General features: G+C 39.8%; 1 protein-coding gene across 7 annotated transcripts in view; it reads right to left on the bottom strand.

Moving 5' to 3' along the window:
• RAB3IP (RAB3A interacting protein) overlaps positions 1–27,340 on the bottom strand; it is a 318,282-nt gene that overhangs the window by 148,354 nt on the left and 142,588 nt on the right. For all 7 annotated transcript variants that reach the window (XM_053716791.1, XM_053716793.1, XM_053716792.1 and 4 more), the window contains 4 exons: positions 12,838–13,096; positions 11,766–11,861; positions 3,745–3,822; positions 2,242–2,445 (listed from right to left, as the gene is read on the bottom strand). In XM_053716791.1, coding sequence (XP_053572766.1) covers positions 2,242–2,445; positions 3,745–3,822; positions 11,766–11,861; positions 12,838–13,096 — 637 coding nt within the window. The remainder of the gene's footprint in view (positions 1–2,241; positions 2,446–3,744; positions 3,823–11,765; positions 11,862–12,837; positions 13,097–27,340) is intronic.

A 27,340-nucleotide genomic window follows, 5' to 3' on the forward strand; every position in this document is an offset into this window, starting at 1 on the left:
AGACAAAGCCTTCTGAATTGCATCAGCAATAAAATCTTTTAAATTCACAAGTATATCTAGTTCATTAGATGTTGAAGGAACAACAGGCAATGTACTATTACTGATGGACACATTTTCTGCATGTAAAAGCTTATCATGACAACTATTACATACCACAGCTGGAGATATATTCTCCACAAATTTACAACAAATGCACTTAGCTTTGGTAGAACTGTTATCAGGCAGCAGGGTTCCAACAGTGGTTTTGGAGACAGGATCAGATTGAGACATCTTGCAAATATAAGAGAAAAAAACAAACATATAAAGCAAAATTATCAATTTCCTTATATGGCAGTTTCAGGAATGGGAAAAAAATGCAAACAGCATAGCCCTCTGATAGAGAAAAAGGCAAGAGACATATAGGAATGGGGTTTTAAATAATGAAAGTATTTGGCGCCAAGTATGATGCACAATGCAAACAGAGATTTTTTTGGCGCCAACAACATCCGAAAATGACACACTCACGTCATTGAAGACGCAACCTTGTGAAAGGAACTCGGCGTCAACTAAGACGCCGGAAATGACGAATTTTGTGTCATCGAATGTAACTTTGCGCCAAAAAATCTTGCGCTAAGAATGACGCAATATAATTTGAAAAAAAGACTATACCCAAGGTAAGAAAAATTTTTCCTAAAAAATGCTTTTCCCAAATATGAAACGGAGTGTCTGCAAAAGGAAATATAGATAAACCTGACTCATGGCAAATATAAGTACAATACATATATTTGGAACTTTATATTAACACATAAAGTGCCAAACCATAGCTGAGAGTGTCTTAAGTAATGAAAACATACTTGCCAAAAGACACCCATCCACATATAGCAGATAGCCAAACCAGTACTGAAACATTTATCAGTAGAGGTAATGGAATATGAGAGTATATTGTCGATCTGAATAAGGGAGGTAGGAGATGAATCTCTACAACCGATAACAGAGAACCTATGAAATAGATCTCCCGTGAGGAAAACCATTGCATTTAATAGGTGATACTCCCTTCACATCCCTCTGACATTCACTGTACTCTGTGAGGAATCGGGCTTCAAAATGCTGAGAAGCGCTTATCAACGTAGAATCTAAGCACACACTTACTTCACCACCTCCATAGGAGGCAAAGTTTGTAAAACTGAATTGTGGGTGTGGTGGTGGGTGTATTTAAAGGCATTTTGAGGTTTGGGAAACTTAGCCCCTCCTGGTAGGATTGAATATCCCATAGGTCACTAGCTCATGGACTCCTGCCAATTAAGTGAAAGAAAGCCATTTTTTATCTGGTCTAATAGGCCAAACAAGAAGAAAAGCTAAACATACTCAAGAGACTTTCAAGGGATGTATCAACTAACTACAAACAAGAGGGTGTTCTGTTTATAATAAGTTGTAATGCAGTTCTTTATTGCTGAAATATATTACTCATATATAAAAGTGACTTAGAATCTAGTATTTATGAACTCTCTCCATCCTATTACTTAGCATTATTGGGTTTATGTTTTATATTCTGAACAAAACAATACAACTTTCCAATAAAATACTAAGGGACAAATCAAACGTTCACAAATCAGATAAAGCATGTTATTAAACAGGCTTTTTATTTGCATACTCTGAGGCACCAATACATACGTATGCAAGTCTGTGATTAACTGATGACTGTCATAATACAGGGGGCAGCAAACTGAAGTCCATTTGACACAAAACAATCTACTGGGTTTTTTTTAAAACAAAGTGCTATTGCATTATCTTTTTATTATACACTTATTGATTGTGCAATTCTACTGTCTTTAACAGTCCTTTTAAGGGACATGAAAGCCAAAATTTGTCTTTCATGATACAGATAGAGCATGCAATTTTAAACATTTCCAATTTACTTCTATTATCAAATTTGCTCCATTCTTCTGGTATTTTTTGTTGGCGGGGCAGCAACACACTACAAGGAGTTAACTGAATACATTGGGTGAGCCAATGACCAGAGGCATATATATATATATACATATATACACACACACACAGCCATCGCTCAGCAGCTACCTCCAAGTAGTGCACTGCTGCTCCTGAGCTTACCTAGGTTTACTTTTCAACAAAAGGATACCTAGAGAATTAAACAAATTCGATTGTAGAAGTAAATTGAAAAGTTGTTTAAAAATTGTATAGCCTCTTTGAATCATGAATGTTTAATTTTGACTTTATTGTCCCATTAATTACACAATGCATTACCTCTTTACAGTCCTTTACAATTGGTTGCATCACACTGAGGTCTAGTGCAGCTCCACCCATTGCGCTACTTGTGCTTTTGTTCCTGGCATGGCCTTTTTTGAAGGGTGTCTTCCCACCTGGCTGCAGTTCTTTTGTAGGTGATGTTGGGGAGGTGGAAAGAATAAGTGTTTTTAAAGCAGCAACTTCTGCCTGGAGCACATCAATCTAGAGACAAAAAATTTTAAAAAATTAAAAAAATTAAAAATACTACAGCAATTGTAAAAAAACACAAAACAAAAAAAAAAAACACATATATAATGAAAATGCAGTCTTTTGATAATATATTGGCACATCAAGTTACCTAAAGAACCATTTTTCAAACTCCTCTTTGCAAAAGGGCTGCCTATCTGCTATAATCGTTTGGTTATGTTCGACGTCACTAACTGCGTAGTCTTTAAAGGGATATAAAAGTGATGCATCCCTTGCATTGTCACATTGTTGGTTCATTTATAACTGGCAGAAGCAGGACATATTATATATGAAGAGGCTTTTTAACATAGGATAAATTAGTTACACCTTACTTTATATAAACTAAAAATGTACAATTATTTCTTCAATGATTAGACAATTGCATTTATTCTCAGGCCCATCATTGCTTTGAAGACTTCATTATATCTAGCATTTATTTAGTACTTAAAGGGACATTAAACCAAAAAGTTTTGTTTCATGATGCAGATAGAGAATACAATTTTAAAAAACATTCCAATTTACTTCTATTATCTAATTTGCTTCATTCTTTAGATATCCTTTGTTGAAAAATTAGCAATGCACAGGGGTAAGCCAATCACGAGGCATATATGTGCAGCCACCAATCAGCAGCTACTAATCTAGATAAACTTTTCAACAAAGGATATCAAGAGAATGAAGCAAATTAGATAATTGAAGTAAATTGGAAAATTGTTTTAAATTGTATTCTCTATCTGAATCATGAAAGCAATTTTGGGGTTTTATGTCCTTTTAATACCTCTAGCTAAGATCAGATATTTTTTAGCATTTTTTATCTGAACAAGAATCAGAAAAGCTTATAGAAAATAGGGATGGACAAATATTTTAGCACATTTCTTAAAAATAATGATATTTTGTGTAGAGCAAACAAATACGACTAATGTACGCAGAGCATCTGACATTAATTTTGGTCTGAAATATAAGAATATCAAATGAAACTGTATATGCTAAGTATTGACATATGAATGGTTATTCTCAAAGATTTCAACGTAAGTAATGCAAGAACGTAAGAATCAATGTTCAATTGTAATATATGAAAGTTGCTTTCAATATTCAAATGTTAACATTTATTGAAAACTTTAAAAGCAAAATAGATTGTCAAGGAGAACAATAATTATACCATTTAAAGGTGAAAGGTCTGACATACTGTGCATTCATCCCAAGTGCTAAAGCCAATGCACATATAAACACAATGTCGATATTAAAATGCTATACATTTAATACATATTTATTACAAACCTTCCCCTGAGCTTCCTTCAGCTGTTTCTCAGCAGCAGCCTGTTTAATGTTAGCTTCGCGGACCATTTTGTGTGCTTCCTGCAAAAAATGGGTCTGTTTTCAATACTTTCAATAGTGAATTCCTCTCAATAATAATACGGTTTTCAGTAATTCCTATGCAAAGGACTTAGAAATTCTATTCTAAATACTGTTCAACTGAAATGCACACATCCTTACCAATTTTCTGAATGCAGGTCTAAGCACACACTTTAGTAAATGAAAGTGTAAAAATTCTACAGTGCAACGGAGACTCGCCCCAAGATGTAACTATTTAGATACCCCATCATGTGGCATTAAACCAATGGGCAAATGCAAAATTTACACATCAGGGACCCTTCCTTACTATGTGTTTAACCACTGCAAAGTTAAAGTCCAATTCGCGAGCAGAGAGCCAATTAGGGAGCAGCATATGCATGTAGCCAATCATCAGCAATGCACTGCTCAGGAGCTGTATTGTGTTGCAGATAGGATTGGGACTTTTTGCTATATGTTTGATCTCTTTGGAGAGGTAAATAAACACACTGTAAGAATGAATGAGACACTAATACAAAAGTCACATGATAAATTATAGCATGTAATTGTTGCATTTGATTGTCCAACTCTCCCATATTAAGCAAGTCGTTGATTTATTCACTACATCCCTTATTGAAACGCATTCAGTCAGCATCTTATGGAGTCAATTAACTAAAGAATTTATAGATGAGTGAGATTTAGTGACTGTGTCCAAAAGACTCGCATAGCAACTGATGAGGCTGTTAGAGAATCTAACTCAGCAAATGAAAAAAAAAAAAGAAATCTAAGTGACACTGGAAAAAAATGTGCATTTAAAAACTAAATTTATGCTTACCTGATAAATGACTTTCTTTTACGATATGACGAGTCCACGGATTTCATCCTTACTTGTGGGATATTAACCTCCTGCTAACAGGAAGTGGCAAAGAACACCACAGCAGAGCTGTATATATAGCCCCTCCCTTCCCCTCCACCTCCAGTCATTCGGCTGAAGGTTATAGGAAGAGAAAAGGAAAGGTTAAAAAGGTGCAGAGGTGACTGAAGTTTACAAAAAATAAAATAAATCTGTCTTAAAAGAACAGGGTGGGCTGTGGACTCGGCAATCGTAAAAGAAATTATTTTATCAGGTAAGCATAAATTTACTTTTCTTTTACAAAGATATGACGAGTCCACGGATTTTATCCTTACTTGTGGGATACAAATACCAAAGCATTAGGACACGGATGAAAGGGAGGGACAAGACAGGAACCTAAACGGAAGGCACCACTGCTTGAAGAACCTTTCTCCCAAAAATAGCCTCAGAAGAAGCAAAAGTATCAAATTTGGAAAATTTGGAAAAAGTGTGAAGGGACGACCAAGTCGCAGCCTTACAAATATGTTCAACAGATGCATCGTTTGCATGCATCTGCCCTAGTAGAATGAGCCGTAATTCTTTCAGGAGGCTGCTGTCCAGCAGTCTCAAATGCCAGGCGGATGATACTCCTCAGCCAAAAAGAAAGAGGTAGCCGTAGCTTTCTGACCCCTACGCTTTCCAGAATAAACAATGAATAATGAAGATGATTGACGGAAATCCTTAGTTGCCTGTAAGTAAAACTTTAAGGCACGGACCACATCCAAATTATGCAACATACGCTCCTTCTTAGAAGAAGGGTTAGGACACAAGGAAGGAACAATTTCCTGATTAATATTCTTATTTGAAACAACCTTAGGAAGGAATCCAGGTTTGGTACGCAACACCACCTTATCAGAATGAAAAATAAGATAAGGGGAATCACACTGTAGTGCTGAAAGCTCAGAAACTCTTCGAGCAGAAGAAATAGCAACTAAAAACAGAACTTTCCAAGATAACAATTTGATATCCATGGAATGCATAGGTTCAAAGGGAACCCCTTGAAGAACTCGAATAACTAAATTCAAACTCCAAGGAGGAGTAATGGGTCTATATACAGGCTTAATTCTAGATAGAGCCTGTCAAAAAGACTGAACGTCTGGCACATTTGCCAAACGTTTGTGAAACAGAATTGACAAAGCTGAAATTTGTCCCTTTAAGGAACTCACTGATAACCCTTTCTCCAATCCTTCTTGGAGAAAAGACAGAATCTTAGGAATCCTAACTTTACTCCATGAGTAACCCTTGGATTCACACCAATAAAGATATTTACGCCATATCTTATGATAGATTTTTCTAGTGACAGGCTTTCTGGCCTGTATCAAAGTATTGATGACCGAATCAGAGAATCCTCGCTTCGATAAAATCAAGCGTTTAATCTCCACGCAGTCAGCTGCAGAGAAATAAGATTTGGATGTTGGAAAGGACCTTGAATGAGAAGGTCCTGTTTCAATGGAAGTTTCCACGGTGGTAGAGTGGACATGTCCACTAGATCCGCATACCAAGTCCTGCGTGGCCACGCAGGCGCTATCAGGATCACTGAAGCTCTCTCCTGTTTGATTCGAGCAATCACACGTGGGAGGAGAGGAAACGGCGGAAACACATAAGCTAGGCTGAACAACCAAGGCACTGCCAAGGCATCTATCAGTTCGGCCTGAGGATCCCTTGACCGGGATCCGTATCTTGGAAGCTTGGCATTCTGTCGAGATGCCATCAAATCCAATTCCAGTCTGCCCCATCTGAGAATCAATGAGGCAAATACCTCCGGATGAAGTTCCCACTCCCCCGGATGAAAAGTCTGTTGACTTAGAAAATCTGCTTCCCAGTTCTCTACTCCTGGGATGTAGATCGCTGACAGATGACAAGAGTGGGCCTCCGCCCAACTGATTATCTTGGATACCTCTATCATCGCTAAGGAACTCCTTGTTCCCCCCTGATGATTGATATATACCACAGTCGTGATGTTGTCCGAATGGAATCTGATGAATTTGGCCGAAGCTAACTGAGGCCACGCCTGAAGCGCATTGAATATTGCTCTCAGTTCCAGAATATTGATTGGAAGTAGAGACTCCACTTGAGTCCAAACACCCTGAGCCTTCAGGGAGTTCCAAACTGCACCCCAGCCCAGAAGGCTGGCATCTGTTGTCACTATCACCCACGAGGGTCTATGGAAACAAGTCCCTTGGGACAGATGATCCGGCGACAACCACCAAAGAAGAGAGTTTCTGGTCTCTTGATCCAGATTTATCAGAGGAGATAAATCCGCATAATCCCCATTCCACTGTCCGAGCATGCACTGTTGCAGTGGTCTGAGATGAAAGCAAGCAAACGGAACGATGTGCATTGCCGCTACCATTAATCCAATACACTGAGCCACTGATGGCCGAGGAATGGACTGAAGTGCTCGGCAAGTATTTAGAATCTTTGATTTTCTGACCTCTGTCAGAAATATTTTCATGGCTACCGAGTCTATCAGAGTTCCCAAGAAAGGAACCCTTGTCTGTGGGACAAGTGAACTCTTCTCTATGTTCACCTTCCAGCCGTGGGTTCTCAGAAAAGACAACACTGTGTCCGTGTGAGATTTTGTCAGATGATATGTTGACGCCTGAATCAGAATATCGTCCAGATAAGGCGCCACCGCTATTGCTCGCAGTCTGAGAACCGCCAAAAGAGACCCTAGAACCTTTGTGAAGATTCTGGGTGCTGTGGCCAACCCTAAAGGAAGAGCCACGAACTGCTGTTTGTCCAAGAAGGCAAACCTTAGAAACCGATGATGATCCTTGTGGATTGGAATATGAAGGTAAGCATCCTTTAAATCCACGGTAGTCACAGTAGAAAGGTCTTTTACACAGCGTAAGAACGCCTCTCTTTTTATCTGGTTTACAGATAACTTTGAAAGATGAAATCTCCCTCTTGGGAGAAAGTCCTTGAATTCCAATTGATAACCGTGGGTCACTATTTCTAGTGCCCAGGGATCCTGAACATCTCTTGCCCAAGCCTGAGCAAAGAAAGAGAGTCTGCCCCCTACTACATGCTGTCTTAGGAACAGCAGCGGGCTTTTTGGATTGTTTACCCTTATTCCAGTTCTGATTAGGTCTCCAGACTGACTTAGATTGGGTAAAATTCCCTTCCTGCTTTGAGGAAGAAGAAGAAGCGGGGGGGGGGGTCCTCCTTTAAAGTTCCGAAAGGAACAAAAATTATTCTGTTTACCCCTCATTTTAACCAATTTATTCTGAGGTAGGGAATGGCCTTTACCTCCTGTAATATCAGAAATTATTTCCTTCAATTCTGGCCCGAATAGGGTCTTACCTTTAAAGGGAATAGCTAAAAACTTATGTTTTGATGACCCATCAGTAGACCAAGATTTGAGCCACAATGCCATACGTGCTAAAATAGCAAATCCTGCATTTTTTGCCGCTAATTTAGCAATTTGAAAAGCGGCATCAGTAATAAAAGAATTAGCTAGCTTGAGAGCCTAAATTCAATCTAAGATGTCATCTAATGGAGTCTCAACCTTAAGAGACTCTTCTAGAGCCTCAAATCACAAAGCTGCTGCAGTAGTTACTGGAACAATGCAAGCCGTAGGTTGTAAAAGAAACCCCTGATTAACAAATAATTTCTTTAGTAGACCCTCTGATTTCTTATCCATAGGATCCTTGAAAGCACAACTATCCTCAATGGGTATAGTAGTAAGCTTAGCTAGGGTAGATATAGCTCCCTCTACCTTAGGGACCGTTTGCCATGAGTCCCGAATGGTATCTGATATGGGAAACATTTTCTTAAAATTAGGAGGGGGAGAAAACGGTATACCTGGTCTATCCCATTCTTTTCTAATAATTTCCGAAATTCTCTTAGGAACCGGAAAAACATCAGTGTAAGTAGGTACTTCTAAATATTTATCCATTTTACACAATTTCTCTGGAGGAATCACAATAGGATCACAATCATCCAGAGTCGCTAAAACCTCCCTAAGTAACAGGCGGTGGTGTTCAAGCTTAAATTTAAATGACATAGCATCTGAATCATTTTGAGGTAAAACATTCCCTGAATCAGAAATTTCACCCTCAGGCAGTAATTCCCTGATCCCCAACTCAGAGCACTGTGAGGGAACATCGGAAATAGCTAATAAAGCATCAGAGGATTCAGTATTTACATTAATACCTGACCTACTGCGTTTACCCTGCAACACTGGTAATTTAGACAATACCTCTGTAAGGGTAGTTGACATAACTGCAGCCATCTCCTGCAGAGTAAAAGAATTAGACGCACTAGATGTACTTGGCGTCGCTTGTGTGGGCGTTAAAGGTTGTGACACTTGGGGAGAATTGGATGGCATATCCTGATTCTCTTCAGACTGAGAATCCTCCTTAGGCACACTTTCCTTATTTAAAATATGCTTTTTACATTGTAAGGCCCTTTCAGTACAAGAGTTACACAATGTTAGAGGGGGTTGCACAATAGCTTCTTAACACATAGAACAATGAGAATCCGCACGTGTACTGTGCCTTTAAGAAAAGAAAAAGTGAACAATTTTTCCAAAATGATCAAATAACGTTAAATTATCTCAAAATTTAACCGAAGATCGTTGGTTTATCCAAAAATTACTGCACCCTGAAGCAAGGGCAGAAATAAGGCTCTAAAGTACTGATATCAACATTTAGCCAATTTATAGACAAAAATACCCTCTGCAGCTTGCCACAGCTCTGCTGTGGCGCCTACCTGCCCTTAGGGTACTTCGAAATAACTTTCCAACACTTCAGACCAGCTTGCACAGTCCAGGAGCCACCGGAGTTACTGCTTGCTGCTGCCTAGCCTGAAGGAAGTGCGCATCTGAGCGCGTGAAAATAGGCCACGCCCCTTAAGGTTGATTCCGAAGTAGGCCCAAACAACTGCATGGAAAGCGGTTTCACACCTAAGTATAAACAGCTAATGCCATACAAACCCTCAATAGCACCAGTAACATAATATAAATGTCAGATAATAGAAACGTTATGTATCGTTTTATACTGAATGCCCATAGTGTCACACAATGCCCATAAGTCAACCATTAAACAAAATTTAAATAAAATCATGGACTCCAGTAATATCCTTTATATAACATAGGATTACTGCTTACCCCATTCCCATACAGGGTAATAAATGCCAGCCAGTTCTGATATATCAAGTCTCCTCAGAAAAAAAGGCTGCACATACCTTAATGCTGCTTGTAGCATGAAACCGGTCTCCACACTGAAGATGTCTCATGGTTACCTTCAGAAGTCTTGTGGGAACCAGCGTGGATCTTAATTACAACTGCTAAGATCATCAACCTCAGGGCAGAAATTATTTTCCTTATCCCCCTGAGGAAAATAGTACTCACCGGTACCATTTAAAATAAAAAACTTCTTGATTGAAGAAACTAAAACTAACACCTCACTTTACCATGTCTTCCTAGTATAACACAGGCAAAGAGAATGACTGGGGGTGGAGGGGAAGGGAGGGGTTATATATATATATATATATATATATATATATATATATATATATATATATATATATATATATATATATATATATACACACACATACATACACATATACAGCTCTGCTGTGGTGCTCTTTGCCACTTCCTGTTAGCAGGAGGTTAATATCCCACAAGTAAGGATGAAATCCGTGGACTCGTCATATCTTTGTAAAAGAAGAGGGATTTGCAAAAAGTATTGGCAAAAATGCTTCTAGTAAACGTTATCAATTATTTAGTGTTAATATTTTTTTCTCTGCACGTGCATTTGAGGCATAGCTAGATAATCTCAGTGCATGCAGCTGCTCAGTGCGCCCATTTTGTCCTTGTAGCAGCCTATTGGGACGGAACGCAGACTTAGAGTTTCTCTCTTTGCTTTGCATAACTTGTAAGGTCCTAAAAGGGTAAATTGGGCAAGGATTAAATGACACCACCTCTGTTGTCATTAGAGATGTCAATAGGCTACAGAGACAACTAAAGCTATGGGTGCACAGTATAAATGATTTTAAACGTATCGCAAATTCTAATATTGATGCTGGCAGGTAAGCTTACGTGCTGATGTGGACAAAACATTGCACTAAAAAAACCCACCCTTTTTCATGTAAAAGTTTTGGCATAGAGCACAGTTAAAGGAACAGAAAAGTAAAAATTAAAATTAATTGGACTGGGTAGAGCATGAAATTTTAAACAACTTTCCAATTTACTTCCGTTTTTAATTTGGCTTACATCTCTTGGTATTCTTTATTAAAGAGTAATCCTAGGTGAGATCAGGAGCGTGCACGTGTCTCTAGCCATCTGGCAGCAGTGTTTGCAATATTGTTTATAGCAGTGTTATACATAGACTGCTAATGGCACATGCACACTCCCAAGCTCCTATAAGCCTACCTAGCTTTACTTTTAATAAAAGATTTCAAGAGGACAAAGCAAATTTGATAACAGAAGTAAATGGGAAAGTTGTTTAAAATCACATGCTTTATCTGAATTTATGAAAGTTTAATTTTGACATTACTGTCCCTTTAACGGTTTTTTCTTGTTTGAAAAAAGTGGCTAAAATTTGACTTTCCAGCAGCCTCTTACTATTGTAATTTGTGCACAGACTGGTTTTCTCCTTTTGATACCCAGTGTGTCTGACATAGATGAAACATTGAGATAGATATAGAAGAGAGATACATGGGTAGAAATATATAAATATATATATATATATATATATATATATATATATATATATATATATATATATATATATATATATATATATATATATATATATATATGTGTGTGTTATAGATGGGTTTCTCAATAGCAAAACTAGTCTGCAGACAATAAGATAAGGACAGCCATGGTCATAACATTAGTATGAAGCAAATTGTTTTGCATTTGTCATCAAATTAGGTAAAGACACGTAGCAGATATAAGGCAAATGTGTTTCATTATGTATAACGATTTTATATAACAATGTCAAGGTGTTTACTACCACTTTAACCATTTCATTTATATACATACTGTATTTGTGAATAGGAGCTACAAGGACAGCTTTAGTATTATCCCTCCACAAAAAAAACAACAACTATCCACACCTACCTCAAAAAGACTTGCTGTAAGCTCTTCCAACTCCTGCCCCAGTTGGTCTCGCACCTTAGACAATCTTTCACATTCTTCATCTTTGAGTTTCAGCTCCTGGGGGACAGAAGCATCCAATGGTGATGATCTGCCAACTAGGAGTTACTTAAAGATAGGATTTCTATATTTTTAAGAACAGCTGAAAGACTGGTGGACTTAAACTATACCTATCTATGTTAGGGACAAAGAGAAGGCAAAATTAAATAAGAAACAATAAGGCATAAAAGGCTAGATTTATATGAACTGTACCATAGGTCACAGCTGGTATCAGATTTATATGAACCATACCATAGGTCACAGCTGGTATTAGATTTATATGAACCATAACATAGGTCACAGCTGGTATTAGATTTATATGAACCGTACCATAGGTCACAGCTGGTATTAGATTTATATGAACCATACCATAGGTCACAGCTGGTATTAGATTTATATGAACCGTACCATAGGTCACAGCTGGTATTAGATTTATATAAACCATACCATAGGTCATAGCTGGTATTAGATTTATTTGAACCGTACCATAGGTCACAGCTGGTATTAGATTTATTTGAACCATACCATAGGTCAGCTAGGATTAGATTATTATGAACCATACCATAGGTCAGCTGGTATTAGATTTATTTGAACCATACCATAGGTCACAGCTGGTATTAGATTTATTTGAACCATACCATAGGTCAGCTAGGATTAGATTATTATGAACCATACCATAGGTCAGCTGGTATTAGATTTATATAAATCATACCATAGGTCAGCTGGTATTAGATCTATTTTAGCTATGATTTAAGTAAGTCTCATCAGCAAAAGTGACAAGAGTTTACCAAACACAAACTGGGTGGAATAACAAGTCATAGATAGAATAAAGTTATTCTAAGACATTAAAAGGATGTCTCTGTAAATGGGTTGATATAACAATGCATTTCATATTATACTTTGTTACAGAATTTGTCTAAAATATTACAATGTATGATTTTTTTTTCATGGATCTGAAATGTATTCCCTCCCTCTCCCACACAAGAAGCACAATTACACTTTGAGCTTTAGCCAGTTCTTCTTTCAACCTCTCATATCCTTTTTCTCTGACTTCGAGCACAGATGGGCTCCGTAAGTGCGATAGGCTGTCTGTACTCCATCCAAGCACATCATCTGACCCATCCACTAGATCCGTCACTGTGGCACCCTGCAAGAACTCTCGCTCTGCACGGTTGCTGTCCTTTCTTCTGCTGTGTTTGGGGCAACATGTCTTGCACCCAGAGGTAGAACAAGTTACCTTTTCCGCTAAGCTGACGCTGTAATAGAGGGGGGAAAAAAAACAGAATTTATGTTTACCTGATAAATTACTTTCTCCAACGGTGTGTCCGGTCCACGGCGTCATCCTTACTTGTGGGATATTCTCCTCCCCAACAGGAAATGGCAAAGAGCCCAGCAAAGCTGGTCACATGATCCCTCCTAGGCTCCGCCTACCCCAGTCATTCGACCGACGTTAAGGAGGAATATTTGCATAGGAGAAACCATATGATACCGTGGTGACTGTAGTTAAAGAAAATAAATTATCAGACCTGATTAAAAAACCAGGGCGGGCCGTGGACCGGACACACCGTTGGAGAAAGTAATTTATCAGGTAAACATAAATTCTGTTTTCTCCAACATAGGTGTGTCCGGTCCACGGCGTCATCCTTACTTGTGGGAACCAATACCAAAGCTTTAGGACACGGATGAAGGGAGGGAGCAAATCAGGTCACCTAAATGGAAGGCACCACGGCTTGCAAAACCTTTCTCCCAAAAATAGCCTCAGAAGAAGCAAAAGTATCAAACTTGTAAAATTTGGTAAAAGTGTGCAGTGAAGACCAAGTCGCTGCCCTACATATCTGATCAACAGAAGCCTCGTTCTTGAAGGCCCATGTGGAAGCCACAGCCCTAGTGGAATGAGCTGTGATTCTTTCGGGAGGCTGCCGTCCGGCAGTCTCGTAAGCCAATCTGATGATGCTTTTAATCCAAAAAGAGAGAGAGGTAGAAGTTGCTTTTTGACCTCTCCTTTTACCAGAATAAACAACAAACAAGGAAGATGTTTGTCTAAAATCCTTTGTAGCATCTAAATAGAATTTTAGAGCGCGAACAACATCCAAATTGTGCAACAAACGTTCCTTCTTTGAAACTGGTTTCGGACACAGAGAAGGTACGATAATCTCCTGGTTAATGTTTTTGTTAGAAACAACTTTTGGAAGAAAACCAGGCTTAGTACGTAAAACCACCTTATCTGCATGGAACACCAGATAAGGAGGAGAACACTGCAGAGCAGATAATTCTGAAACTCTTCTAGCAGAAGAGATTGCAACTAAAAACAAAACTTTCCAAGATAATAACTTAATATCAACGGAATGTAAGGGTTCAAACGGAACCCCCTGAAGAACTGAAAGAACTAAATTGAGACTCCAAGGAGGAGTCAAAGGTTTGTAAACAGGCTTAATTCTAACCAGAGCCTGAACAAAGGCTTGAACATCTGGCACAGCTGCCAGCTTTTTGTGAAGTAACACAGACAAGGCAGAAATCTGTCCCTTCAGGGAACTTGCAGATAATCCTTTTTCCAATCCTTCTTGAAGGAAGGATAGAATCTTAGGAATCTTAACCTTGTCCCAAGGGAATCCTTTAGATTCACACCAACAGATATATTTTTTCCAAATTTTGTGGTAAATTTTTCTAGTTACAGGCTTTCTGGCCTGAACAAGAGTATCGATAACAGAATCTGAGAACCCTCGCTTCGATAAGATCAAGCGTTCAATCTCCAAGCAGTCAGCTGGAGTGAAACCAGGTTCGGATGTTCGAACGGACCCTGAACAAGAAGGTCTCGTCTCAAAGGTAGCTTCCAAGGTGGAGCCGATGACATATTCACCAGATCTACATACCAAGTCCTGCGTGGCCACGCAGGAGCTATCAAGATCACCGACGCCCTCTCCTGATTGATCCTGGCTACCAGCCTGGGGATGAGAGGAAACGGCGGGAACACATAAGCTAGTTTGAAGGTCCAAGGTGCTACTAGAGCATCCACTAGAGCCGCCTTGGGATCCCTGGATCTGGACCCGTAGCAAGGAACTTTGAAGTTCTGACGAGAGGCCATCAGATCCATGTCTGGAATGCCCCACAGCTGAGTGACTTGGGCAAAGATTTCCGGATGGAGTTCCCACTCCCCCGGATGCAATGTCTGACGACTCAGAAAATCCGCTTCCCAATTTTCCACTCCTGGGATGTGGATAGCGGACAGGTGGCAGGAGTGAGACTCCGCCCATAGAATGATTTTGGTCACTTCTTCCATCGCTAGAGAACTCCTTGTTCCCCCTGATGGTTGATGTACGCAACAGTTGTCATGTTGTCTGATTGAAACCGTATGAACTTGGCCCTCGCTAGCTGAGGCCAAGCCTTGAGAGTATTGAATATCGCTCTCAGTTCCAGAATATTTATCGGTAGAAGAGATTCTTCCCGAGACCAAAGACCCTGAGCTTTCAGGGCTCCCCAGACCGCGCCCCAGCCCATCAGACTGGCGTCGGTCGTGACAATGACCCACTCTGGTCTGCGGAATGTCATCCCTTGTGACAGGTTGTCCAGGGACAGCCACCAACGGAGTGAGTCTCTGGTCCTCTGATTTACTTGTATCTTCGGAGACAAGTCTGTATAATCCCCATTCCACTGACTGAGCATGCACAGTTGTAATGGTCTTAGATGAATGCGCGCAAAAGGAACTATGTCCATTGCCGCTACCATCAACCCGATCACTTCCATGCACTGAGCTATGGAAGGAAGAGGAACGGAATGAAGTATCCGACAAGAGTCTAGAAGCTTTGTTTTTCTGGCCTCTGTCAGAAATATCCTCATTTCTAAGGAGTCTATTATTGTTCCCAAGAAGGGAACCCTTGTTGACGGAGATAGAGAACTCTTTTCCACGTTCACTTTCCATCCGTGAGATCTGAGAAAGGCCAGGACTATGTCCGTGTGAGCCTTTGCTTGAGGAAGGGACGACGCTTGAATCAGAATGTCGTCCAAGTAAGGTACTACAGCAATGCCCCTTGGTCTTAGCACAGCTAGAAGGGACCCTAGTACCTTTGTGAAAATCCTTGGAGCAGTGGCTAATCCGAAAGGAAGCGCCACGAACTGGTAATGCTTGTCCAGGAATGCGAACCTCAGGAACCGATGATGTTCCTTGTGGATAGGAATATGTAGATACGCATCCTTTAAATCCACCGTGGTCATGAATTGACCTTCCTGGATGGAAGGAAGAATAGTTCGAATGGTTTCCATCTTGAACGATGGAACCTTGAGAAACTTGTTTAAGATCTTGAGATCTAAGATTGGTCTGAACGTTCCCTCTTTTTTGGGAACTATGAACAGATTGGAGTAGAACCCCATCCCTTGTTCTCTTAATGGAACAGGATGAATCACTCCCATTTTTAACAGGTCTTCTACACAATGTAAGAATGCCTGTCTTTTTATGTGGTCTAAAGACAACTGAGACCTGTGGAACCTCCCCCTTGGGGGAAGTCCCTTGAATTCCAGAAGATAACCTTGGGAGACTATTTCTAGCGCCCAAGGATCCAGAACATCTCTTGCCCAAGCCTGAGCGAAGAGAGAGAGTCTGCCCCCCACCAGATCCGGTCCCGGATCGGGGGCCAACTTTTCATGCAGTCTTGGTAGCAGTGGCAGGTTTCTTGGCCTGCTTTCCCTTGTTCCAGCCTTGCATTGGTCTCCAAGCTGGCTTGGCTTGAGAAGTATTACCCTCTTGCTTAGAGGACGTAGCACCTCGGGCTGGTCCGTTTCTACGAAAGGGACGAAAAGTAGGTTTATTTTTTGCCTTGAAAGGCCGATCCTGAGGAAGGGCGTGGCCCTTACCCCCAGTGATATCAGAGATAATCTCTTTCAAGTCAGGGCCAAACAGCGTTTTCCCCTTGAAAGGAATGTTAAGTAGCTTGTTCTTGGAAGACGCATCAGCCGACCAAGATTTCAACCAAAACGCTCTGCGCGCCACAATAGCAAACCCAGAATTCTTAGCCGCTAACCTAGCCAATTGCAAAGTGGCGTCTAGGGTGAAAGAATTAGCCAATTTGAGAGCATTGATTCTGTCCATAATCTCCTCATAAGGAGGAGAATCACTATCGACCGCCTTTATCAGCTCATCGAACCAGAAACATGCGGCTGTAGCGACAGGGACAATGCATGCAATTGGTTGTAGAAGGTAACCCTGCTGAACAAACATCTTATTAAGCAAACCTTCTAATTTTTTATCCATAGGATCTTTGAAAGCACAACTATCCTCTATGGGTATAGTGGTGCGTTTGTTTAAAGTGGAAACCGCCCCCTCGACCTTGGGGACTGTCTGCCATAAGTCCTTTCTAGGGTCGACCAAAGGAAACAATTTTTTAAATATGGGGGGAGGGACGAAAGGAATACCGGGCCTTTCCCATTCTTTATTAACAATGTCCGCCACCCGCTTGGGTATAGGAAAAGCTTCTGGGAGCCCCGGCACCTCTAGGAACTTGTCCATTTTACATAGTTTCTCTGGGATGACCAACTTGTCACAATCATCCAGAGTGGATAATACCTCCTTAAGCAGAATGCGGAGATGTTCCAACTTAAATTTAAATGCAATCACATCAGGTTCAGCCTGTTGAGAAATGTTCCCTGAATCAGTAATTTCTCCCTCAGACAAAACTTCCCTGGCCCCATCAGACTGGGTTAGGGGCCCTTCAGAGATATTAGTATCAGCGTTGCCATGCTCTTCAGTATCTAAAACAGAGCAGCCGCGCTTACGCTGACAAGTGTTCATTTGGGCTAAAATGTTTTTGACAGAATTATCCATTACAGCCGTTAATTGTTGCATAGTAAGGAGTATTGGCGCGCTAGATGTACTAGGGGCCTCCTGAGTGGGCAAGACTCGTGTAGACGAAGGAGGGAATGATGCAGTACCATGCTTACTCCCCTCACTTGAGGAATCATCTTGGGCATCATTGTCATTATCACATAAATCACATTTATTTAAATGAATAGGAATTCTGGCTTCCCCACATTCAGAACACAGTCTATCTGGTAGTTCAGACATGTTAAACAGGCATAAACTTGATAACAAAGTACAAAAAACGTTTTAAAATAAAACCGTTACTGTCACTTTAAATTTTAAACTGAACACACTTTATTACTGCAATTGCGAAAAAACATGAAGGAATTGTGCAAAATTCACCAAATTTTCACCACAGTGTCTTAAAGCCTTAAAAGTATTGCACACCAAATTTGGAAGCTTTAACCCTTAAAATAACGGAACCGGAGCCGTTTTAAACTTTAACCCCTTTACAGTCCCTGGTATCTGCTTTGCTGAGACCCAACCAAGCCCAAAGGGGAATACGATACCAAATGACGCCTTCAGAAAGTCTTTTCTAAGTGTCAGAGCTCCTCTCACATGCGACTGCATGCCATGCCTCTCAAAAACAAGTGCGCCACACCGGCGCGAAAATGAGGCTCTGCTTATGCTTTGGGAAAGCCCCTAAGGTATAAGGTGTCTAATACAGTGCCTGCCGATATTATTATATCAAAATACCCAGATAAAATGATTCCTCAAGGCTAAATATGTGTTAATAATGAATCGATTTAGCCCAAAAAAAGTCTACAGTCTTAATAAGCCCTTGTGAAGCCCTTATTTACGATCGTAATAAACATGGCTTACCGGATCCCATAGGGAAAATGACAGCTTCCAGCATTACATCGTCTTGTTAGAATGCGTCATACCTCAAGCAGCAAGAGACTGCATACTGTTCCCCCAACTGAAGTTAATTGCTCTCAACAGTCCTGTGTGGAACAGCCATGGATTTTAGTTACGGTTGCTAAAATCATTTTCCTCATACAAACAGAAATCTTCATCTCTTTTCTGTTTCTGAGTAAATAGTACATACCAGCACTATTTCAAAATAACAAACTCTTGATTGAATAATAAAAACTACAGTTAAACACTAAAAAACTCTAAGCCATCTCCGTGGAGATGTTGCCTGTACAACGGCAAAGAGAATGACTGGGGTAGGCGGAGCCTAGGAGGGATCATGTGACCAGCTTTGCTGGGCTCTTTGCCATTTCCTGTTGGGGAGGAGAATATCCCACAAGTAAGGATGACGCCGTGGACCGGACACACCTATGTTGGAGAAATAAGACTTTTACACTCCCATGTTAATCGGTTAAAGAGACATTAAACACCTTGTGCTTTAGTAAGAAAACAAAACAACTGTGCCTGCTTCATACTCAGGGGCTTTAAAATAAAAATAAAATTGTAATCTAGATTTTCAAAATGCTGCAAATCAAACGGCTTATTTATTTAGATAATTTGCAGCATTTTGAAAACCAATGTTATAGAAGTTAAATTTTTTGAAAGAAGAAAAAGAAGAAGTCATCTGTGTTTTGCACTTTCACATGAAGAAATCAGACTACAAAAAGAGTATTATGCTGCTGGCAGGGGGCATATTCAGCAGCAGTTCAAAACATAAAAGCAACAAATACACATCCCTAGTTTAACACTTTACCAAAATCGGCCTGTTCAGACTCATCTTAAAAATAAAGCTTAACCATCAAAAAAAAAAACTCTAGCACGATCTTTACTAGGTATAGACAACTACCACAGTATCTACTGATCAAATCACTGAATATCTGACAAACCATTCTTAAAGGGGCATAAAACCCAACATTTTTCTTTTATATTTCAGATAGTGAATACAATTTAAAAAAGTTTCCAGTTCACTTTGATTATCAAATTTGCTTCATTCTCATGTTCTTTGTTGAAGAGATACCTATGTAGGTAGCGTGCACATGCCTGAAGCACAAGATGACAGGAAATAGTGCTACTATTTAGTGCTCTTACTAATGTATAACATTGTTGCACAACTGCTGCCATATATTGCTGCAGACACGTGCACACTCCTGGGCTTACATCCGTGCATTTCAACAAAGGATAACAAAAATGGAGAAAATTTGATAAAAGTAAATTGAAAAGTTGTTTAAAATTGTATGTGTAATCTGAATGGTAAAAACAAAAAAACAAAAAGAGTTGGGTTTTGTGTCCTTTTAAAGATGCATTAATGTGAAGTTATGCGTTTGCCATGAACCTTAAAGTGAAAGTGAATCCTAGCATTGTACAAACGCTAGGACTGACTATTTAAACAAATAAAGGGGACTTTCATTCATGAAGTATAAGATACTTAATGTAGAAAGCTCCTTTGTTTCAACCGATCGCTGTTCTTAGCTCCTACAGCAGCACACGGCTAAAAAAAATGTTTGCTAAGAGGTGACGTTTTCACCTCTTAGCCAATAGCCGTGCGGTAAATCCGGCTTGGCGAAAGAGCACCACAGCAAAGCTGTTAAATACCACTCCCTTACCCACAACCCCCAGTCATTCGACCAAAGGGAAAGGAGAAATGAAGTAATATAAGGTGCAGAGGCCCCTGAGGTTTATGGAAAAATAAACTGTCTGAAAAATACAGGGCGGGCCATGGACTCGCCGTGTCAAGAAAGAAATAAATTTATCAGGTAAGCATAAATTTTGTTTTCTTTCTAATGACACGGTGAGTCCACGGATCATCACAATTACTGTTGGAAACCAATACCCAAGCCAGAGGACACGGATGATAAGGGAGGGACAAGACAGTTAGCCTAAACAGAAGGCACCATTGCTTGAAGAACCTTTCTCCCAAAAGAAGCCTCAGCCGAAGCAAAAGTATCAAATTTGTAAAATGTAGAGAAAGCGTGTAAAGATGACCAAGTGGCAGCCTTGCAAATCTGTTCTACAGAAGCTCCATTTTTGAAAGCCCAAGAAGAAGAAACAGCCCTCGTGGAATAAGCCGTGATTTTCACAGGAGGCTGCTGTCCAGCAGTCTCGTACGCAAAGCAAATAAAAATCCTCAACCAAAAAGAAAGAGAAGTAGCCGTAGCTTTCTGACCCTTGCGCTTCCCAGGAAAAGCAACAAATAAAGAATACGACTGATGAAAATCCTTAGTCAAAACAGAAAGAGAAGCAGTCTGCCAGGAACGAACAGCAGCATAAATAGCTTGTTCTATGGCCCGGTTGCCACCTGGGAGTAGCTTCTTTCTGCCCAATTGTGCTTTTCACAGAGGAAAACTTTCCTGTAGTATATCAGTCTGATCCCGCTAACATGGTTAGTCCAGCCCCAAAATACCAGGCAATTCTCCTCTGAACAACCCCAGACGATCGTTTCGGCCTCCTTTGGGCCTAGTCAGAAAGGTGCAGCCATATCCCTCTAAGGCCAAAACAAACGTCTGGGGTTTTGCGGTTTCTCTCTTTCAGAGAGGGATTGCCTGGTATTTTGGGGCTGGACTGTACTGTGTAGTCAGGATCAGACTGATATGCTTCAGGAAAGATCTTCTCTGTGAAAGGCACATGTTGAGCAAAAAGAGGCTGCTTCTTGGGTGGTAACTAGCCATAGAACAAGCTATTATGCTATTGTTCCTTCCCAGGTTGAGCACTTCTCTCTTTTTATTTATGAAAATCCTTATTCGCCTGCAAATATTTCAATGAATGCACCACATCCAGGTTGTGCAACAAACGCTTCTTATGAGAAGAAGGATTAGGACACAAAGGGGGGAGGGTCAATTTGAACAAAATAGAACAGAGAGATCAGTGTCTGAATATGTCACTCCATTAATATCTCAAGGAAGGGATGATTTAAGAAATGTCACATTAGAAAGTATAGAGGAAAGTACACCAAGTAGCAGCAGAAAGCACATGAAAATTAAATGTATGACAACAAATGCAAGAAGCATGACAGGTAAAATGGGGGAGCTGACGCTCTTAGTTGCAGAAGAGGACTATGATGTTATCAGTATAACTGAAACTTGGTGGGATGATTCACATGACTGGGCAGTTAACTTAGAGGGGTATACATTATTTAGGAGGGACAGGAATAATAAAAGGGGTGGAGGAATCTGCATGTATATTAAACCTGACCTTAAACCTACAATAAGGGAAGATATTTATGATACAAGTGACAATGTAGAGACCCTGTGGGTTGAAATAAAGAGTGGGGGGAAAAATCCTAAAAAAATATTACTAGGAACATGCTACAAGCCTCCCAACATTAGTGACCCAGAGGAAAATCAACTACTTATCCAAATAGGTAAGGCTGCTAATAACAGTGCTGTAATTATGGGAGATTTTAACTACCCTGATATAAACTGGGCCAATGAAACTAGTAATTCAGCTAAGGGGGATAGATTTTTAAATGTTCTCAGGGATAACTTCTTGTCACAATTAATAGAGGAGCCAACTAGGAGTAAAGCTATATTGGATTTAGTGCTATCAAACAATACAGATATAATATCAAACATAGAAGTTAAAGAACATTTGGGTAACAGTGATCATAACATGGTCACATTTGAAATCTCTTTTCATATGCAGTGTTTTAAAGGCTTAACTAAGACTTTTAATTTCAAGAAAGCAAAATTCAACGATTTAAGGAAATCATTAAATAATATAAATTGGGACAATGTATTTTCTAATAAAAATACAGAGGATAAATGGATAATATTTAAAAATTTGTTAAATAAATATACATATCAATACATACCATATGGTTATAAAAATAAAAATAAAAAAAATAAGCCGTTATGGCTAAATAAAAATGTGTTAAAAGAAATTAGGAAAAAACGTAGGGCATTTAAATTATTAAAAGAAAATAGTACAGACTCAGCATACAATATTTATAAGGAATGTAACAAAGCATGCAAAAAAGCAATCAAATTAGCCAAAATTGAAAATGAAAAATTAATTGCCAAGGATTCAAAGTCTAACCCTAAAAGGTTCTTTAAGTACATAAATAGCAAAAAATCTAAGAAGGATAATATAGGTACATTAAAATGTGTGGAGGGTAGCATGATAAATAATGACAGGGAAAAGGCTGAGGTACTAAACCAGTTTTTTTCTTCAGTATACACAAGAGAGGAACCATTGAATGATACTTTGGAACAGAATAGAACATGCCAGTCCATACCACTAACTGGGTTTTGTTTAGAGGATATCAGGAAAAAACTAAAAAATATTAAGGTAAATAAAACTCCAGGCCCAGATGGAATACACCCAAGGGTGTTAAGTGAACTTAGCACTGTTATAGACAAACCTTTACTCTTAATTTTTCAAGACTCATTATCCTCAGGCATGGTACCCCAGGATTGGCGTAAAGCTGATGTGGTGCCACTCTTCAAAAAGGGAAGCAGGGATGATCCAGGAAGCTATAGACCAGTTAGTCTGACATCAATAGTGGGGAAGATATTTGAAGGGATTATAAGGGATTATATTGATGAGCATATTCGTGTAAACAAGATTATGAGTTCTAATCAGCATGGCTTTAGGAGAAATAGATCATGTCAAACTAATCTAATTAGATTCTACGAGGAAGTAAGTAAAAATATAGATAAAGGGGAATCAGTTGATGTGATATACTTAGATTTTGCAAAGGCATTTGATACAGTGCCACATGAGAGATTAATGCACAAAATTAAGGGACTGGGAATAGCTGAAAATGTTAGCTCATGGATAAATAACTGGATAAAAGATAGGGAGCAACGAGTAGCAGTAAATGGATCATACTCAGATTGGACAAAGGTAATCAGTGGCGTCCCCCAGGGATCAGTACTGGGCCCTGTTCTTTTTAATATTTTTATAAATGACTTGGAGCAAGGATTAAATAGCGACATCTCTATTTTTGCAGATGATACTAAGTTAAGTAAGGTCATTAGGTCAGAGCAGGATGAGCTCTCTTTGCAAAGGGATTTGCTAAAATTAGAACTATGGGCAAGTGAATGGAAAATGAGATTTAATACGGAAAAATGTAAGGTTCTACATTTTGGAAGTAAAAATAAGCAGGCTATGTATTTTTTAAATGGGACAAGACTTAGCCAAACACAGGAGGAAAGGGATTTGGGAGTAGTAATAGATAACAAGCTAAAGATGAGTGCACAATGCAGAGCAGCGGCTTCAAAGGCTAATAAGATACTAGCATGTATTAAAAGAGGCATTGATTCAAGGGAGGAAAGCATAATTCTGTCATTATATAAAGCCCTGGTAAGACCTCACCTTGAGTTTGGAGTGCAGTTCTGGGGACCGATTGCTAAAAAAGATATTGCAGAACTAGAAAAAGTTCAGAGAAGGGCCACAAAGCTAATAAGGGGATTGGAGAAATTAACCTATGAGGAGAGGCTAGCCAAACTGGGTCTGTTCTCTTTAGAAAAAAGGCGCTTGAGAGGTGACATGATTACTTTATATAAATATATTCAAGGCCCATATACAGAGATGGCAGAAGCTCTTTTTATTCCAAGAAAATTGGTTCTGACAAGAGGTCATAATTTAAGGTTGGAGGAAAGGAGATTTAATCTCCTGCAACGGAAACGTTTTTTCACTGTAAGAGCAATAAAATTGTGGAACTCATTACCAAAGGAGGTAGTGAATGCCAATACCATAGATACATTTAAAAATAGTCTGGATAAATTTCTGTATATAAACAAAATTCATGGATATGATTGCTAGTATTAAATGGGTCACATTTTAATGGGGTTATTTAAGCTTAACTGGAGCTTTTTGTAAGTATTTTAGATTTGTATAGGTTGAACTCGATGGACTTCAGTCTTTTTTCAACCTTATCTACTATGTTACTATGTATGTTACAAGGAAGGAACAACAATCTCTTGATTAATATTTCTATCCAAAACCACCTTGGGAAGGAAACCTATTAAGTATATTATCATAATGAAAAATAAGAAAGGAGATTCACACTGCAGCGCTGAAAGCTCCGAAACTCTTCGAGCCAAAGAGATAGCAACCAAAAACACCTTCCAGGATAACACCTTAATATCCAAAGAATGCATAGGCTCAAACCTGTTAAAGAACTCTAAGAACCAAATTCAGACTCCAAGGAGGAGTAACAAACTTAAACATAGGCCAGATTCTAACCAGGGCCTGACAAAAAAACTGAACATCTGGCACATACGCCAGATGCTTGTGCAACAAAATAGATAAAGCAGAAATTTGACCCTTCAAGTTACTTGCAGATAAACCCTTCTCCAGACCCTCCTGGAGAAAAGTCAAAATCCTAGGAAGCCTCTGGATTCACACCAATACAGATATTTACACCATATCTTATAGTAAATCTTTCTAGTCACAGGCTTACAAGCCGGAATTATAGTCTCAATAACCGACTCAGAAAAACCACGCTAAGATAATATCAAGCGTTCAATCTCCAAGCAGTCAGCTTCAGAGAAACAAGATTTAGATGAAGAAAGGGCCCCTGAAGTAGAAGGTCCTTCCTTAACAGAAGTTTCCAAGGTGGAAGAGATGACATCTCCACCAGATCCGCATACCAGATTCTGCAAGGCCACGCTGGAGCAATGAGAATCACTAACGCAATGAGAATCACTAACGCCCTCTCCTGTCTGATTCGAGCAATGACCCATGGAAGGAGAGCGAATGGAGGAAAAACATACACTAGACTGAACTTCCAAGGAACTGCTAGAGCATCTATTAGCACAGCTCGAGGATCTCTTGACCTCGACCCTTACCTCGGAAGCTTGGCAAGACACCATGAGATCCACCTCCGGCTACCCCCACTTGAGAACCAAGCTGGAAAACACCTCCGGCTGAAGTTCTCACTCCCCCAGATGAAACGCCTGTCTGCTCAGGAAATCCGCTTCCCAATTGTCCATCCCTGGAATATGGATCGCAGACAGACGGCAGTTGTGAGTCTCCACCCACCAAATAATCTTGGCTACCTCTATCATGGCCAAGGAACTCTGAGTTCCTCCTTGATGATTGATATAAGCCACTGAGGTTATGTTATCCGACTGAAACCTGATAAACTAGGCTGAAGCTACCTGAGGCCAGGCTAGAAGAGCATTGAAGATTGCCCTCGGCTCTAGAATGTTTATGGTCACAATCACCCAGGAAGGTCTGCGAAAGCAAGTTCCCTGAGAGAGATGATCCTGAGACAACCACCACAGAAGAGAATCCTTTGACGCCTGATCCAGATCTATTCGCGGAGACGGATCCACATAATCCCTGTTCCATTGATTCATGCACAACTGCAGAAACCTGAGATGAAAACGAGCAAAAGGAATGATGTCCATAGCTGACACCATCAGACCAATAACCTCCATACACTGAGCCACTGACGGCCGGGGAGAGGACTGAAGAGCAAGCCAAGAAATGAAGATCTTTGTTCTTCTTGCTTCTGTCAGAAAAAACATAATTTATGCTTACCCGATAAATTTATTTCTCTTGTGGTGTATCCAGTCCACGGATCATCCATTACTTGTGGGATATTCTCCTTCCCAACAGGAAGTTGCAAGAGGATCACCCACAGCAGAGCTGCTATATAGCTCCTCCCCTCACTGCCATATCCAGTCATTCAACCGAAACAAGCCGAGAAAGGAGAAACCATAGGGTGCAGTGGTGACTGTAGTTTAATTAAAATTTAGACCTGCCTGAAAAGGACAGGGCGGGCCGTGGACTGGATACACCACAAGAGAAATAAATTTATCAGGTAAGCATAAATTATGTTTTCTCTTGTTAAGTGTATCCAGTCCACGGATCATCCATTACTTGTGGGATACCAATATCAAAGCTAAAGTACACGGATGATGGGAGGGACAAGGCAGGAACTTAAACGGAAGGAACCACTGCCTGTAGAACCTTTCTCCCAAAAACAGCCTCCGAAGAAGCAAAAGTATCAAATTTGGAAAATTTGGAAAAAGTATGAAGGGAAGCCACAGCTCTAGTAGAATGAGCTGTAATCCTTTCAGGAGGCTGCTGTCCAGCAGTCTCATAGGCTAAACGGATTATACTCCGAAGAAAAAAAGAAAGAGAGGTTGCCGAGGCCTTCTGACCTCTCCTCTGTCCAGAGTAAACGACAAACAGGTTAGATGTTTGGCGAAAATCTTTAGTAGCCTGTAAGTAAAACTTCAAGGCATGGACTACGTCTAGATTATGCAAAAGACGTTCCTTCTTTGAAGAAGGATTAGGACATAATGATGGAACAACAATCTCTTGATTGATATTCTTGTTAGAAACCACCTTAGGTAAAAACCCAGGTTTTGTACCCAGATCAACTTTATCTGAATGAAAGATCAGATAAGGAGAATCACAATGTAAGGCAGATAACTCTGAGACTCTTCAAGCCGAGGAAATAGCCATCAGAAAAAGAACTTTCCATGAAAGAAGTTTGATATCAATAGAATGAAGGGGTTCAAACGGAACACCTTGAAGAACTTTAAGAACCAAGTTTAAGCTCCATGGAATAGCAACAGGTTTAAACACAGGCTTAATTCTAACTAAAGCCTGACAAAATGCCTGACAAAATGCCTGAATGTCTGGAACTTCTGCCAGACGCTTGTGTAAAAGAAAGCTGTCCCTTTAAAGAACTAGCTGATAATCCTTTGTCCAAACCCTCTTGGAGGAAGGACAATATCCTAGGAATCCTAACCCTACACCATGAGTAATTCTTGGATTCACA

This window comes from Bombina bombina, chromosome 6 (assembly GCF_027579735.1).
Source record: "Bombina bombina isolate aBomBom1 chromosome 6, aBomBom1.pri, whole genome shotgun sequence".
Classification (NCBI taxonomy): domain Eukaryota; kingdom Metazoa; phylum Chordata; class Amphibia; order Anura; family Bombinatoridae; genus Bombina; species Bombina bombina.